The sequence below is a fragment of the Pinus tabuliformis genome, chromosome Q, assembly GCF_031772625.1.
Source record: "Pinus tabuliformis cultivar Carrire ecotype Pingquan chromosome Q, CPIR1, whole genome shotgun sequence".
NCBI classification, from domain to species: Eukaryota; Viridiplantae; Streptophyta; class Pinopsida; order Pinales; family Pinaceae; genus Pinus; species Pinus tabuliformis.
The window spans coordinates 1,232,415,323-1,232,433,323 of NC_142296.1; the positions used below are offsets into that span (position 1 = coordinate 1,232,415,323).

The 18,001-nt window shown below is 35.9% G+C and overlaps 1 protein-coding gene and 1 pseudogene across 1 annotated transcript in view; both read left to right on the forward strand.

The window, feature by feature from the left end:
- The first annotated feature begins 221 nt into the window (after positions 1–221).
- Positions 222–3,573, forward strand: LOC149224267 (pectinesterase pseudogene; annotated as a pseudogene).
- A 5,034-nt stretch (positions 3,574–8,607) lies between these two features.
- The window catches only part of LOC149224268 (pectinesterase-like), a 17,438-nt gene continuing 8,044 nt past the window's right edge, over positions 8,608–18,001 (forward strand). Inside the window, exon 1 of the mRNA XM_089388134.1 lies at positions 8,608–8,800. Within this exon, the coding sequence (XP_089244260.1) occupies positions 8,608–8,800 (193 nt within the window). The remainder of the gene's footprint in view (positions 8,801–18,001) is intronic.

Sequence of the window (18,001 nt, forward strand, 5' to 3'; positions counted from 1 at the left end):
CATCCGGACAACGATAACAAAACAAGAATTTCCCGCGGACTGCTTACTGATTTCAAACATCTAGTACATCCAGATTGATCGGTGGGTGACGGAGTTCAAATTCTATAAGAGCATTTCGTGTCAAGCCAATTCATTCATCATGCTCTGTCTGCCTTGGATGTAGCAATCTCGGCAATCTTGCAGTTAAGTTCTGTAATTCTGGAGCTCTGAATTGGTTGAAGATGTCGAGGCCTTACAACAATGTGCACGTTGACGTCTACGAACGCGAAAAGAAAAAATGCAGCACCAAATTTTTGGTAACTGACATTACGTCAAGTTTACTGTTTGCTGTGATCGTGCTGTTAACGATCGAACCTTCCGTTTGCTCTAGAGATGGCCGACTCTTTGATCACTCCATGGTTGTCAAGTCGGCTTGCAGGCAGACTCGATACCCCGATCGCTGTGTCTCGTCAATGATTTCCTATACCGGAAATCAAACGGCAACGCCTCGCGGTTTGATGTACGTGGCAATGAGGGTGAGCATGGAACGGGCATGGAAAGCCCACGACATGGCGTTCAGTCTGCGAAATAAGCAAATGAATAGCAGAGAACGTGCTGCGTGGCGAGACTGTGTGAAGCACTTTGAAGCCACAGCTGAGCATATCAACGTTTGTTTTAGCGATAACTACGAGGAAAAAGATATCCCAACCTGGCTGAGCGCAGCTTTGACAAGCCTGGACACATGCATCAGTGGGTTTCGCGACATGAATTTGTCTGCTACGAATCCTATAAGAGCTCTCATAGCGTCGACCGCTGTGAATGTGTCGGAATTAGTGAGCAACTCGCTTTCCATGTACAATCTTCATACCCGATCGAACAAACGACGCCTGTTTGTCTACGGACGATCAAGCCGCGTACGATTCCCACTACGGTCGCGTTGAAGGAGATGGATTTCCAGAATGGGTGTCGGTGGGGGACCGAAGGCTTTTACAGTCGGCGGCCGCACAAGCGAATGTGGTGGTTGCGCAAGACGGTTCCGGAAATTATCGAACGATCGGGCAAGCAGTAAAGGCTGCGCCTCAGCAAAGCAGTAAGAGATACGTCATCTACATCAAGGCGGGTGTTTACCAAGAGACTGTCAGTATTCCCACGTCGATGCCGAATTTGATGTTTATTGGAGACGGCAAGGATCGAAGCGTGGTTACGGGAAGCAAGAACGTGGTGGACGGTTCGACTACGTACAGCTCCGCAACTGTCGGTGAGAGTTGTGAAAATATTTAGTGGGTTCGAGCAATCGAAAGCGTTTGTGTTCATTAGTCAAGAAAGAGATTAATGATTTCTTAAAATGCATTTTAATTATGGAGGGGCGTTTTTATTTTGGGATAGAATTTTTAAATTTTTAGTTTAATTGTTGATAATTTTTAATTACCTACTATTAATTTAATTTTTACGGAGTGTATATATATAATCTAATTAGTATAATTATGTAACTTATATAGTTAATAAAAATATAAATATTGAAATAATTACTTTATAAATTATAATTTTATTTTAAATTATTATTAATTTATATATATATGAATTAAGTGTATATATATTTAAAAGAAGTATGTAATAATATTTTTATTAAATTATCTATCCAAGTTGGTTAGTTTTATTTAATTTGTATTCATAATATTGAGTTTTTATTATTTACTAGGACAACTACAATAAAAATATTAATATGGTTGATATAATTAAAAGCTTTATAAATATATTTAAAAAACACTATTGCAACATAAAAAATGCTCTACCAATGCACATAATTTTAATAATCTATATATTTATCTGAGTAACCATGTATAAAAAGTTTATGGGTCAACTCTAACTAGAGAAAAAAACAAGGAATTACATATCTTATTGTAAAATTGACCATTTTACTAAATAAAATTTGCTTATATATAAATGAATATTATAAAAAATAATGATGAACTTATCATAGAGGAACATATCCGAATTGGAATAATCTCAAATCCCAAGGAAACTGGTGGGTGGGGAGCCATGTGGGACAAATTTAATTTTTTAAATTTATTAAAAGTAATGGACCATTTTGCTAAATAAAATTGCTTATATATAAATGAATGTTATAAATAATAATACAAGAACTTATTAAAATTGGAATAATTTCAAATCCCTAGGAATTTGGTGGGCGAGGAACCAAAAGTCAATGCAACCTAACAAATTTTGTAACACAAGGGTTAAGCATATGTTGAGCATATTCTCTCTAGAATCAATCTAAGTCCTCATTAAGAAAATAAAAATTAAAAATCAACAAACTCTCATCCACCTTAAGATGAAATAAGAAGCTTTCGGCAAATATTGTTTTGTTATATTGTAAAATTATAAAGTGAGTAAATTGATACTTATTCCAAATTGATGTTTACTAACCATTTAATTTAATTTATATGAATGTAAAGAAAGAATTTTAATGATTTCTTTTTGCTTAGCTTCACATTAAGTATGTTGATAAATATATCTTTTCTATAATAAAATTTTAAGAATTTTAATTTAATTATCAATAATTATTAGATAGATGATTGGGATTTTATTGAATATAAATTATGTTTTTTTGGGTATTTGATTATTTCATAGCTTATAGTATTAGATAGATTAAAATTAGAAATAAGAGAAATATCCATTTAAAAAAATGGAAGAATCTTAATTTTATAATTTGGAATGAAATAGTCCACATTTACCAGAAATTTAAATAACTGGGCTAAAGCAGTGGCCACAATATATTAAAAAATATTGCATGATTGTTATCTCTATTCATTGGAGGGTTTAGTGTTTTGCATCACAATATTTGAAGGAATTCTACCATTTCTCATCTCAATGAACAAATTGTCTATTGGTTGTGCAGCGGTGTTTGGGCACGGATTCATCGCAAGAGACATGACGTTCGAGAACACGGCGGGGCCGCAGAAACAACAGGCTGTCGCACTGCTGGTGGGGGCAGACCAGTCGGTCTTGTACAGGTGCAGCATGAAAGGTTACCAGGACACCTTATACGTCTATTCCCTCCGACAATTCCACCGCGAAGTCGACATCTATGGCACCGTCGACTTCATCTTCGGCAACGCGGCAGTAGTAATCCAAAACAGCAACATCTTCCCAAGAAGGCCCATCACCGGGCAGGAGAACACAATCACAGCTCAGGGAAGAACGGATCCCAACCAGAAAACCGGAATCTCAATTCACAACTGTGTTATAAGTGCAGCGCCCGACCTGCAGCCCGTCGTGGGTTCCGTCCAAACATATCTGGGAAGGCCTTGGAAGGCATACTCTCGCACCGTCTTCATGCAGTCAAACCTCGGCGGCCTCATCAACTCCGCCGGTTGGTTGCCATGGAGCGGAAACTTTGCATTGAGTACGCTCTATTATGGCGAGTACATGAACATAGGCACTGGTGCAGGAACATCACAACGTGTGACATGGCCTGGTTTTCATGTTATCACCAGTTCTTCTATAGCGGCCCAGTTCACAGTTGGGCAATTAATTTCCGGATCTTCCTGGATTTCAGCCACCTCAGTGCCATTCACCTTAGGAATTAACTGATAACAATAAATATCACAAGGTCACACCTATATTTCTTATTTGTCTTCTCATGGTTGAAAATAAGGTTGCTGAGCAGTCTGAACTACATGCCAGGCACTCACCAAACCCATAGTTACGGTTCCTCTTTTGACTTTCACACATTGATAGTCATGGAGACTCTCAAGATATTTGAGTTAGTAATCGTAAATTTAATGTAGATAGTTGTAGTAAATTTAATGTAGATAGTTGTAGTAGATAAGATATTTTTGTATATAGTTGGAGTGGTTAAGATGTTTTGCAATATATTTTGTTTAATAAAATAGTTTGACTTTTACCTTTCTCCTAGCCTGAACTTTATTTTAGTTATTAATCAGAAATATAATATATATGGTTCATAAGATATTTTACGATAATACATTTTGTTAAAACAAAAAATTAGTTATGTTGGTCTTTTTTTGGTGGGTAAAGAAGATAGGTAGACAATATAGTTAGATAAAGAAATAATATAATGTGAATTTATAGTGATGGTGAAAGAATTTTATTATTAATATAAATTTAAATTTGCATTTTTTGGTTTCAATTTTTTTGAATTAATATTCTGTTTTGTTTTTAACATATTAGTATGAATATAGGTTTTAGATTTTTTTTGGTATTTATAATTTTGTTTTTTGAGATATCTAACCATAACATGAGCCAACAAATGCATTAGTTTGATGCTAAAAATTATGATATCTCTTTCATCAAGATAAATACAATTTTCACCTCTCAAGTGTTGTGAGAGTTTCTTCAAAATTATTTACTCTATAAATCAAAGTGCTTTCAATGCAGTCGCTCAAGATGAAAAGAACATATTAAAAAAATGTAGGAAGAAAAATGTCAAGGTTATTAAATTTGTACAAACAACTCCAAGGATAGCAGTGACCACAAAGTCCAAGCAAGCATGAGAGACTTTACAAAATGCATACAAAGGAGTTAACAAGTAAGATTCCTAAGTTGCAATTGTTAAAAAGAGATACTAAAAAATTACAAATGAAGTAGTCTAGTGGATGAATGATTCCTTTACTCACATTATGAGCTTGATTAATAAAATTAGAAATAATGGAGACAATTTTGAACATTAAAGAATCATTTAAAAAGTATTGAAATGTCCCTCGATAGATTTGATCTTATTATGGTAGCCATAATTACCAAATTCAAATTTGAATTCAAATTCAAATTCTAATGAATAATTTTTAAATTGGAAAAAAGTAGACAATATAGATCTTAAAGACTTGGATATATCTAGTTTTCTTTCCTTTAACAATGATTTCTATCAATCTTTTTGTTTCTTGATTCATTTTAAATATAACAATCTAAAAGATAGAATTCAAAACCATAGAAAAAAAATAGCACTTCCTTTAAAAAAAAAAAACTTTTCAAAATTTAGTAAATCACTCCTTATTTTGTATTTAATAACAGAAAGCTCTCTTCTTTTCAAGATTTAGTAAATCACTCTTTATTTTGTGTTTAGGGAAGTATATCATTAGCATGTCATGCCCAAGAGATAAAATACATGTGGCATCCTGCTAAATAAGAAACAGATAGATAACTAAAAACCACGGTTTTTCAAAAATGCTCGATTGATTGGTAATTATGATTGCAACATAAAACAAGTTAAATAATTCAAATATGTCTTGATACCAAATAGAACAACCAAATGAAAATACATGTCAAATGAGTTCAATAAAAAAGTTTAAATGAAAACACATGTTTAAAAAGTTTTAAATTTTTTTTAGAGAACATTGAATTTAAAACACAATTTACTATAATCTATGAAAAATGATATTAAAAAAAAAAGCATAAATCTATTTTGGAGATAACTAAAAAAATATTAGAATGCAAATTACTACGCTATATATTATAGAAAAACAATATTATAAAACGGAAAAATAAATTTATTTAAGAAATAGCTAAGAGCACATTAAAGAAGAGAGGATTCTCAAATGAAACCTAATGAAGCTATAGAAAATGCAATTTATTTTTTAAATAGATGTTCCATGAAAAGTCTTCACAACATGATTTTACAAAAGGCATAAATAAAAAAATGTGTTGAAAATGTTTGGTTGTATTACCCATGGAAAAAAGACATAAATACTATGACAAAGGAGAAAAATATGTTTTTATGGAATACAATATAGATTCCAAAAAATACCAACCATGCCGTCATGATACAAGAGAATTAGTAATCACTAAAGATATTAGTTAAAACATGGAATGATGGGTAAAGGCCAACGGCAGCACTCGTGTAGCAATACCACCTCAGAGATTATCAAATAACACGAAAGGTATTATCATAGTGATATGCATTCGCATTCAACGTCGAGAACAAGTGTCGCCCAATCAAATTGCCCATTGTTGAGAGAGTCCTTGCTCCCTCATTTATCATGGAGGAATTAAGTAATATACCACCACTTTTCTATACAATAATTAAATATTAATTTTTTTTTTGAGGTTACATTAGATTATTGCATCAATCAATATTTCAGAAGGCATATAATTTTATACATTAACAGGATGACATTGCAGAATCTGGTGCTTCGAATTAGAGATGCAGAATTTGGTTAAAACGCACACGGCTGCAACAAGTGGCCACATCATATTAAAATCATATGATTGCGTGCACATCAGTGTTTTCTGCTACAATTGCCCAAGCAAAACTCTTACATCTATCCTCAATAATTATATAAATATTGCTCTACCTCCGTACATAGGCTTTCAGGCAATTTTCTCGCATGTCTTAATACAAAAGCAATATAATTAATATTGCCCTAAAAAGAGTTTATTTTGATATTGTCCTGTATTAATATAATATTGTCATACAACAATACAATTTTGGTATGGAACGCTAAATCTAAACTTGTTTGGCCGTTCAACATATATGCCTTCTGTTTGTAAAGGTTGTGTCTCCAATGATTGTATGTCAACCATGACATATCATCGTGTGGGTTACTGTAGGGTTGCATGTCCAACTTCACTAAAATCAACATAGGTTAGATTTCCACGCTTTGAAAAATCTATATAATCAAATATGCTAGTTGTCTAACTCTCAAAAACCTATATAATCAAGTGGATGTATGGTTGTTGCTGTTGGATTCTTTTTTCTCTATATTTGCTATGAATAATAGAAGGATGTCCATATCAATGGTTAAATATAGAAAATTGTTAAATATAAAAATGTACAATCTACACTTAAAGGATTTGGTTGTTATTATTTAATTTATAATGGTGAATGACAAGATATATGGTAAAGTCAAGAGGTATATTTTCTCTCCGTTGGGTTTAGTGGTTCTAGAATGCATGGTAAAGCCTAAAGATTATGTCTCGGTGTAGGGCTTAGTGATCCCTGGATCGGACTATGGATGTACGGTAAAGCTTGAGAGACTAGGAGACACTCAAATTCTTCACGGTGTAGGCAGAGAACTCTAGTGGCATCTAGATTGATTGTTGTTTTTTTATGTGTTCTATGAGTCCCACATTTATGTTTGGAATATGGCACGGGGCTGATTGGCTGAAGAGAGACTTGGCTCAGCTAATCTATGGTTGGGTGGAATGTGGTAGTCCCATCTCTGGTTGGTTCATTGCATTTATTAATGAGAAATTCATTCTCTTGATCTTCATGTGCAAACGTACTGATGTATATATGGATTTTGATGGCTCATATGTTTATGGTATTTCTATTCCTATTATGCTGGTTAAATGTATGTGTTGTGGCAATAGTTATGTATGGATTTCATCATGTTTTTACTTGTTTATGAATGCATAATGTATCTATGTCCTAATAAATGACAAGGTAATGGATTACATGAGAAAACAATGGTTCATGACAATTCTTAGATAAGTATGAGATCCCTACACTTAATTATGTTGTTTACGCTTGCAGATTACATGTTCATGATATGATTGACAAAATACCTGGCATGGCTAGTAGGGGTCTGGATATGGTCTTGTTTAGTTCATTGATTTGGCATCATTATTTACCTGCACTTTTACTGGTTTTAAGTTATCATCCAATTTTGGGCAGTGTTATGGGTTGTGGGCTAAGGGTTGGAGAGTGTTGTAACTCATCTTGGCTGTGTCTGTGGACCGTTACTCTGGCCTAGGTTGGTGAAAACTTCAGTAGGACCCAGGGGCAAGCAGTCTAAAGTGCTTGTTGGGTTCTTATGGGTCATGAGACTGGCGTTGGATGTCTGTGTGTTATAAATCTGTCGATTCCACTTCCTTAAGGTCACCTAGGAGGTCGAATCCCATCATAGTAGCCTCTCGTCGCATGTCTACCCCGGTTGGCTAGTTACTTGGGTAGATGTGGGAGGAGGGTGTTATAGAGTTGTATCACGGCATGGTTCAACTCTCGAACTCGATGGGTGGTGTATTGATCATGCATGCAAGTCAATTTCACGTGTGTCTCTTACACTTGCATACCATGTGCTTGTTGCATTGGCTTGATTCTTGATTATGGTTGTAGTATGGTTATCATGGAGATTTTGATATTGATTTTGTGGAATACATTTGTCATAAGTATGTGACTGACTATATATGGATTATATGTCGCTTATATGTTGATTTTATTCTGCCTACTTACACCCTTATATGTTAGGTTACATTCTTGAATATTTTGATTACCTGTATCAGTCTTGTAGGTTGATTACAATATTTGATCACTTATGCTCGACTATATGCGGTTATGAGTAGGTGTAGTTGGTTTGGCATTGCTTATGCATATTGTTGGTTGCATGCGGAAATGTGTACAATGGAGTAATGGTTGATGTCATGCATGAGGTCATAACATGCATTGTTGATATGGCCTTGCATTAATGACTGAACACTAACTAGAGTGATGCTTATGTGTTGATACATTTATTATGTATGTCTATATGTTGTTATGATTATGTTATACATGTACTATGCTGATTTGGTGATCTTGCAAACAAGGTATCCTCCTCGAGCTATACTAAAGTACGTAGATTTATTGTGATTTGGTTTATCTGACATATTATGCATTATAGGAAGAAATCGCAAATGGCTAGCAAGATGGTTGACTACAAAGACTCTCCCTATGAATTCGAAGAGCAATATCGCGTTGGGAGTTCTTTTGATTTGGCAGTTACACTGAGAAGATTAATGAAAGAGATAAGGAGTTGCAAGGCAGATAATGATCAGATCATACAAGCACAACAGAAACAAGCAGAGGTTAATGTTATGCTTGTTCAAAGTTTGTCAAACTTGCAGCAATAAGGGCTACTTTGGGTCAGCCATGGATAGGAGGATGGAACTAACGGGGCATATGGAAACAAACCTCCTTGTATACACAGGTCAGATAGATCTGATACAGTGAGAAATGACAGGTTGTTGGACACTCCAGATAAGAGTGGTGATGAGCACAAGTACTATTCAAGTTCTTGTTGTGATAGACATAATCATCATCATCACTATCATCCTTATAGGAGGAATGATAGGGGATACTTTCCAGATTCAAGAAAGAAAAACCACCTACTTTTGATGGAGATGTGAAAAATCCGCAAGATGCAGAGGCTTGGATACATGGAATAGTGGGTTAGAGACATCAGGACAAATGACTTGAACTGGCGGGAGTTCAAAAGGCTTTTCAAGAAGAAGTACTTGTCAGAGAGGTACTATGACAGTAAGACAAAAGAATTCTATGAGCTAAATATGGGATCAATGATAGATGAAGAGTATACGACCAATTTTCTATAGATATTGACGTATGTACTGTATCTTACTGATGAGAAGGCTAAAGTTCAGATATTTTTCAGTGGTTTGCCATTAGCATTTAGAGATCGGATTGAGTATGATGAGCCTCAATCACTTGAGGAAGTCATTAGGAAACTGAAGCATTTCTATGAGAAATAAAAGCATAAGAATGAATCTCAGCATGGATGGTAAGGAAAAGAAAATGGTAGAGGTAAATGGAAGCCTAAGAGGACAAGGCCTCAAAATGCAGATGGGAAGGAAAACATGGCACCACAAAAGAAGTTTAATATAGCTAGACAAGGACATGGGTCACAACAGCAAGAGCATAGAGGTGAGGGCACTAGTCGGTTGGACTGTTGGACATGTGGTGAGGAACACCTTAGAAGATATTGTCCACAACATCATGGTGGAAGGCCTAAGATATACAATGCACAGGAGGCGCAGCTTGTTAGGGATGTTAGTCAGAGTATTCCATGTATCTATGCAGCAGTGGACAACATGCAGGCAGAAAACCATGCATCTATACGTGAGATGGATGGTAAGCTTTGTTATCAAGTTATTTCTATTTTGACTGACCCTGGATATAATTATAGCTATGTTAGTCCTGACTTGGTGGATAAGTGTGGTTTGAGAAAGGAATTGCATGTAGAGTCTTGGTTAATACAGTTGGCTACAGGTACAAGGAAGCGAGTTCATCATTGGGTAAGAGCTTGCACATTTGACTTAAATGGTACGCCCACTGCAGCACATTTGCATGTATTACCGTTGGGGTCATACAGTATGTTGTTGGGCATGGATTGGTTGTATCTTCATAGAAGCAAGATAGACTGCTATGACAAAGATATTGAGTGTGTTGATGACAATGGAGAAGCAAGAGTCTTATAGGGTAAGAAGAATGCCACATTAGTTAGGATGGTGACAATTATGCAAGCGTAGCCGCAGGAAAGGGTGTGTTTTATGTGCAATACACATTTATATTGATAAGGGTAAGGAGGTTGAGGAGGCAGATGTGTTGAGTAGGTGCCCAGTTCTGCAGCAGTTTCAAGATGTATTTCCTGAGGACATTACAAAGTTTCCACCTCATAAGGACATAGAATTTCTATTGAGTTAGTGGTAGGGATAGCTTGAGCATCAAAAACACCTTACAGGATGAGCACAACTGAGTTAGTTGAGTTAAAGTTTCAGTTGAAGGAAATGTTGGACAAGGGATACATTAGGCCAAGTGTATTACCTTGGGGTGCACTGGTCTTGTTTGTGAAGAATAAAGAGGGTACCCTCGGGTTATGCATTGACTACAGGCCATTGAACAAAGTGACTATCTAGAACATGTACCCTTTGCCGAGGATCGATGACTTGTTATATCAACTTGAGGGAGCAATAGTGTTCTCGAAGATTGACTTGAGATATGGATACCATCAGGTATGCATCAAAGAGGAGGACATTTACAAGACTGCGCTCAGGACCAGGTATTGGCATTATGAGTTTGTTGTTGTTCCATTTGGCTTAACTAATGCTCCAACTACATTCATGTGTTTGATGAATAGTGGTTTTTGTCCATATTTGTATAAGTTTGTTATTGTGTCCATCGATGATATACTATTATATTCTAAAAATGAGGAAGAGCATGTCGAGCATTTAGCAGCAGTGTTGAGGTTGTTGAGGGAGAATCAGTTGTCTGTTAAGCTTAGCAAGTGTAGTTTCTTCCATAGTGAGGTACATTACTTGGGACATGTTATCTCCAAGGAGGTCATTACAATAGATACGGAGAAGATAAGGGCCATCATGGAGTGGGTGGCTCCTAAGAGTGTGGATGAGGTAAGATCTTTCATGGGTTTGGCAAGCTACTATAGGAGGTTCATCAAGAACTTCTCATTGACTTCTTATCCTATCACATCATTGAAAATGAAAGGTAAGAAATTCAAATGGACAAAGGAGTGTGAGGTTGCAGCTTAAGCAGTTGTTGACACACGCACCAGTGCTATAGATTGCAGATCTGGACAAAGAGTTTGTGGTATGCACAGATGCTTGCAAGAGAGGTCTTGGTGGAGTTCTTATGCAGGATGGACAAGTGGTATGTTATGAGTCCTGGAAACTAAATGAGCAAGAGAAGAACCACCCGACACATGATCTTGAGATAGCAATGATTATACATGAATTGAATATGTGGAGACCCTATCTTCTTGCCAGAAGGTTTATACTTATGAGTGATCACATTGGGTTGAGGTATTTGTTTGACCAGTCGAATCTGAACGCCAGACAGGCAAGATGGTTGGTCATGATCAATAATTTTGACTTCAAGATTAGGTACATTAAGGGAAAAGAGAAAATAATGGCAGATGTTCTTAGTAGACGGGTATAGGTACATCACTTGGCAGCTATGAGATCCTGTGGGATAGACTTACATGATAAGATCTTGCAGGCAGGTCACCAGGAAGTAAGGTATATGGTGATTGTGCACAGGTTGTAGCAGGTTGTTGGTACATGAAACAATATAGGTATAGGTACAGACAAAGAGGGTATGAATTATTGTCTTATAGTGGATGGATTGGTCAGGTTTCGAGACAAGATATATGTACCAGATAACAGTGAGCTCAAGAAGGTGATATTGAGGGAATTTCATGGGAAACTGTATTCAGGAAACCCAGGTTATCAGAATACACTAACGACGATAAAGAGATATTATTATTGGCCAAATTTACAGAGGGATGTAGTAGAGTTTATGGCAAGGTGTTTCAACTATCAACGAGTGAAAGTAGAATATAAACATCCAGGTGGACTACTACAAGCAATCACGATTCCAGAGTGGAAATGTGAGGTTATTTCCATGGATTTCATCACATGGTTGCCAAAGATAGTGAAACAACATGATTCCATTTTTGTCATTGTGGATAGGTTAACAAAGGTTGCACACTTCATTCTGGTGAAGTCTGTGTTCTCAGTTAGAGACGTGGCACAGGTATTCATCATAGATGTAGTCAGATTACATGGTGTTCCAAAGAATATTGTGTTAGAAAGGGATGCAAAGTTGATTTCCAAGTTCTGGAAGGAGTTATTTGCAAGTTTGGGCACAAATTTATCCTTCAGCACAACTTATCATCTGTAGATAGATGGACAAATAGAGAGGGTCAACAGGATATTGGAGGACATGTTGAAGATGTATGCGATGCATAAACAATGGAAGTGGGAAGAGTATCTCCCCTTGGTAGAGTTCACATATAACAACAATTATTAGGGGTCACTGAAGATGAGCCCTTTTGAGGAATTTTGTGGTTGGAGTTGTAACACTCCCATCAGTTGGAGTGATTTGGTTAGAAGGGTAGTGATTGGACCATATATGTTGGTAGATATGGAATAGGAAATTCAAGTGATCAATAAGAACCTAAAGGAAACACAAGATAGGAATAAGAGTTATGCTGATATGAACAACTTGCTTAAGGAGTTATAGGTTGGGGAATAGATGTACTTGTGCATCAAACTGAAAAAGAGCTCTTTGCGGATTGACTCATGTGCCAAACTGGCACCACGTTTTTGTGGACCCTTCAGTGTCATTAAGAGGATTCAGCCAGTAGCCTATCGGCTTGCACTGCCTATGACAGTGAAATTCCATGATGTTTTCGATGTCTCAATGCTTAAGAAGTATGTTAAAGATGTTGATAATGTGATTGAATGGTTTTTATTAAAGGTGGAAACAGATGGAGAATTCCAACCGGAGCCTCAATGTATATTGTAGAAAAAAGTGCTCATGTTGCAAAACAGAGAAATCTAGCAAGTTAAAGTACAATGGAAGAACTTTGGGCCCGATGAAGCTACATGGGAGATGGCGGATCAGATGCGGGCCATGTATCCTTCCTTGTTTCCCAGTTGAGGCAAAGAAACTTTGATATGGTGGTTTGGTATATGCTTTATGGTGGTTTATTATATGCATTATGATGGTTTGATATATGCTTTAGTAAATGCTTTATGATGGTTTGATATATGATTTTTAATTTTTAATATGGAAAATATTTGCAGAAAGAAAATGTATGTACAATATTACAATGCTTAACCTTAGCCAATTCAAAATTATGAATCCTATCACTATAGGATTCTAACAGTGGCTCCACATGGGAATGGCATTTCCTAGCGAAATGTCAAGAACTTTAAGATCAGCAGCCTTTGAATTGTGACTGAAGTTACATTGTAAACTGTTCTTCTGTGATTTCTACCTTATTGTATAGTCTTTGTGACTGAAAATCTTGAACTGAAATCATAGCCTTTTCTGCAAACTGAAATCTGACACATGCTGTACTGAAATCTCATCTGAAACAAACTTGTTGCTAAAAAACTGAATTTATTCAAACTAAAATCCTACCTACTTACTCTAATCAACTGTCCAACTGCTGGTTAGGTAAAATGAAATAACCCATGCAACCATTCAAACATCATATACATATATCTTTTTATTTTTATTTTTTTAAAATAAAAATTCTATAATCCCTATTCTTTAATAAACCCCAAGCCTATCTGCTTAAAGATCTATCTTTTATCATTTACTACCATCCTATTTACAGAATCTTTATGTATTTGTCAAAATGTATGGGAATTTTTTTTCAATCCTATAAATCGCGGTTAGAATAACTGGAATGTCTAGTGTAGCTCTTATTTATCAAAATGTATAAAAAAAAATCAGAAAAAATCGGACCTAGATTAGCTTTTAGGTGTACATAATCCTGACCTCACAATTGGATAGTCTTGATCAGAATTGGACGTCACAATTTGTCAATGACCAAACCTTCGCGGTTGACCACAACCTCAAGATTACTAAAATGCATGAATCCGGTTAAATGCATGGATCTTACACTGTGAGATAACTTATCAATATTTTGTAAATGTTAACGCTATTCTCAAATTATTTATTAATGTTAATGTAAAAGAATAGGAAGCCTCTAAATTGAATTATCCAATTTTAGTCAAAGCGTCGGTTTGATCTCCTTAAAACTTAAAACCAGCTATATATAATAAGACCGATACTGACGAGTTTCTTCTGTCCGAATTGGTGAAGTAAATGCTTGACTAAGTTCGTAGATACGGCTTCACTTACTACGGCCGTACCATTTCCATAATCTTATATTCATTAAAATGCATGGATCGTGTTTCTATATATGTGGATTTATCTATTCAATAGAATGCATTATTATATCTATATATATATATATATGTATGTATGTGGATTTACTGAGTTTGTATGCGTTAATGGTATTCTCAAATTCTTTATTTGACGAACCTATTGGGTCACAAAAACATGAGGAAGCTTCTTATTTGAATTTTCAATTTGAAAGATCTCCATATTTTATTCTTAATGCGGTGGTCTGATCTCGCTAAAATCAGTGATGATAAGAACTTCAGAGCCCAATACCAACAACATTCCTCTGTCCTAACCGCTGAAACAATTATTTGACAAAGTTGGTGGATCCAGACAACGATAACAAAACAAGAATTTCCTGCCGACTGCTTACTGATTTCAAACCTCTAGTACATCCGGATTGATCGGTAGGTGACAGAGTTCAAATTCTATAAGAGCATTTCGTGGCAAGCCATTTCATTCATCATGCTCTATCTGCCTTGGATGTAGCAATCTCTGCTCTGTAAAAAATATCGGCAATTTTGCAGTTGAGTTCTATAATTCTAGTTGTTTTAGAGCTCTGAATTGGCTTGAAAATGTCGAGCCCTTACAACAATGTGCACGCTGACGTGTATGAACGCGAAAAGAAAACATGCAGCACCAAATTTTTGGTAACCGACATTACCTCAAGTTTACTGTTTGCTGTGATCGTGCTGTTGTCGATTGAAGCTTCCGTTTGCTCCAGCGATGGCCGACCCTTTGATCACTCCATGGTTGTCAAGTCAGCTTGCAAGCAGACTCGATACCCCGCTCGCTGTTTCTCGTCGATGATTTCCTATACCGGAAATCAAACGGCAATGCCTCGCAGTTTGATGTACGTGGAAATGAGGGTGAGCATGGAACGGGCATGGAAAGCCCACGACATGGCGTTCAGTCTGTGAAATAAGCAAATGAATAGTAGAGAATGTGCTGCATGGTGAGACTGTGTGAAGCAATTTGAAGCCACAACTGATCATATCAACGTTTCTTTGAGCAATAACTACGAGGAAAAAGATATCCCGAACTGGCTGAGCGCAGCTTTGACAAGCCTCGACACATGCATGAGTGGGTTTAGCAACATGAATTTGTCTGCTACGAATCCTATAAGAGCTCTCATAGCGTCGACCGCTGTCAATGTGTCGAAATTAGTGAGCAACTTGTTAAGCTCCATTAATTTTTTTAACAACTGTTGCCTACAATTATGGAAGTAAACTACAGTCTTTCCTTAATTTCTGGAAACCAACTGCAGTAATTTCCTTAAATTAAGGAAATCAACTGCAGTTAATAAATTTATTGTTGGGAGCTACTGAAGTGGTCCATTACTCCATCTGGGGTTCTCTACCTTGATCTGTGGAACACTTGACACATAGCCATCAGAAGCTTGATGGAAGCTTGGCTATAAATTTATCTGTTTGGTCCCCAAGCTTGTATCTCAATTCCCTTCAGTTTTTACACCATCTAGCTGAGACAACAGAGCTTGGAAGTGCCTTCAGACTTTCTGTATTCTTTTCTCTTTGCTTGGATTGAAGCTGGAGTGCAAGTGGACTGTGGAAGCATAATAGAAAGATTTTGACTACAGCAAGAGCGTTATCAATGGCTGGAGGTAATTTATTTTTACTAGGTATTAAACCTTCATTCCAATTTTACGATTCTTTAAGTTTTTATTCCGCATATAGAATCGTTGTAAAAGCTTACAATTGGTATCAGAGCGGAATTTACCTCTGCCTTGGTGTGCGATTCGAATACTTTGAAGTGCTTTGTATTTGTAATTTTTGTGCGCGTTAATGATTATATGGAAAGGCAATATGCAAAGCGTTTGATAAAAGTCTGGAGCGAGATATCATTACAAAATGCATTATTTGGATCTTTACATGTCCTTGTTTATTCGTTGTTCCTTCGCTGCATCCTGTATCGGCAGGCAATCTGTTGCAGAGTTATTGTATGTATTATTTTATTTGTATGCATATAGTTCGGGATATTGTGATTGGGTTTTGGCATCGCCTTGGCTAGGGAGATTTTCATTTCATTTGCTTTAATTTTTGATCAATGCTTTTGATTTTTGATTTCACTGCATACTGCGTGATTCCATAAACACCCATTTGGAGTTTAAATTTATACGCGAGTATTTTGGAGAAGACGACCATTTGGGTTTAGGGTTTTAGTTGCGGGTGCTCTTCAGGGCTTATATGGCTTACCTGCTTGCGTTTTGGTTCTGATAATCTTTACTGCCTTTTTTTTTTGATTTAGAAGTGAACTTATTTCCTCCCTTGCTTTAAGTTCTCTACATTCGATCTATCACCTTTATAATCTTCCTTTTGGGATACGATCCATCTCCCTTCGAACGACTCGTCAAAAGATTCATAAGAAGTCGATTCAGAAGCAGAAACGAGGGCATTTAACGGTGACATTAGGCACAACAGAGCTAAAAGCAATGGAATCCATCTCCGATCCATGGAGACCATACAAAAAATGCCTGCAAACCACCTGAAAATAACCTTATGTAATCTTGTCCATATTTTATTTGTGCCATTAAATCTGAATGGATTAACCATATTTAAGGTTTTGGTAACCATTAATCTTATCCCTATTTGGATGTGATCTCTACCTTATCACTAGCGCTAGGTGTTACTTACCCTTCGAATTATTAATTCTTTATGGTGTATTACTTGCCTACCCTTTGCATTTATAAAAAATCTTTGTACTGGAGCCTCTAAGCGATGATTCGTAGCCTTGGACTCACAGCTCTCTGTGCGACCATACCATGGGGACTAGTGGGTACGGCCCATTCGAGCCACATCTCCACAATCACATGGGTTGTAGGTGCTCTCGGTTATTGTTCAACGATTGTGATGAGGGTTTCTGGTTCAACGGTGGAGATCCTCCCACGTCTGATAAGCATCCATAAAAAGAAACATATTTATTAATTTGTTGTGATATTATTTAAATGAAATAATATAAATGAAAAAAAAAAGATGAAATGTAAAGGAACATATTATTAGGACCACATGCATGTTCTTAATCCTATAGCTTCTATGTAAAGGTCACACACACTTGCCAATTTGGATATGGTAAAAATGTGGCAATGGGAGGTAAAGAAATACATTATTAAGAACACATTCACATTCACATTTTTTTATTTTTTTTAAGAGTTTGATTAGTGCAAAATTGAATAATCAATTTGCAGTCATTTACGGTAATGCTGACTGCTTTAACTTTAATTTTGATTTTGTGAAGAATTATTACTGTTGTTTACCGTAATGCTGACATTTATGGCAGTTTTTTGCAAGAAACAGTTATATGGAGTTTATTTAAAATGTCATTTTGACTTGCTCCTTTCAGTAAACATTATTTTTACTCTGGTTAAGTTTTGTTTATGCAATTTATGTAAAAAAAAAATAATAATAATGTCTAGTGATCCATATAATTTTAATTAATTAGAGAATAGCCACATCATCTTTAATTAAATAAAATTATATATTTTGATTGGTTAGATCACATAAAGATTATTTAGACATTAAATTGTAATTAATTAGACTAAATATAATAAATTTTATCCCACAA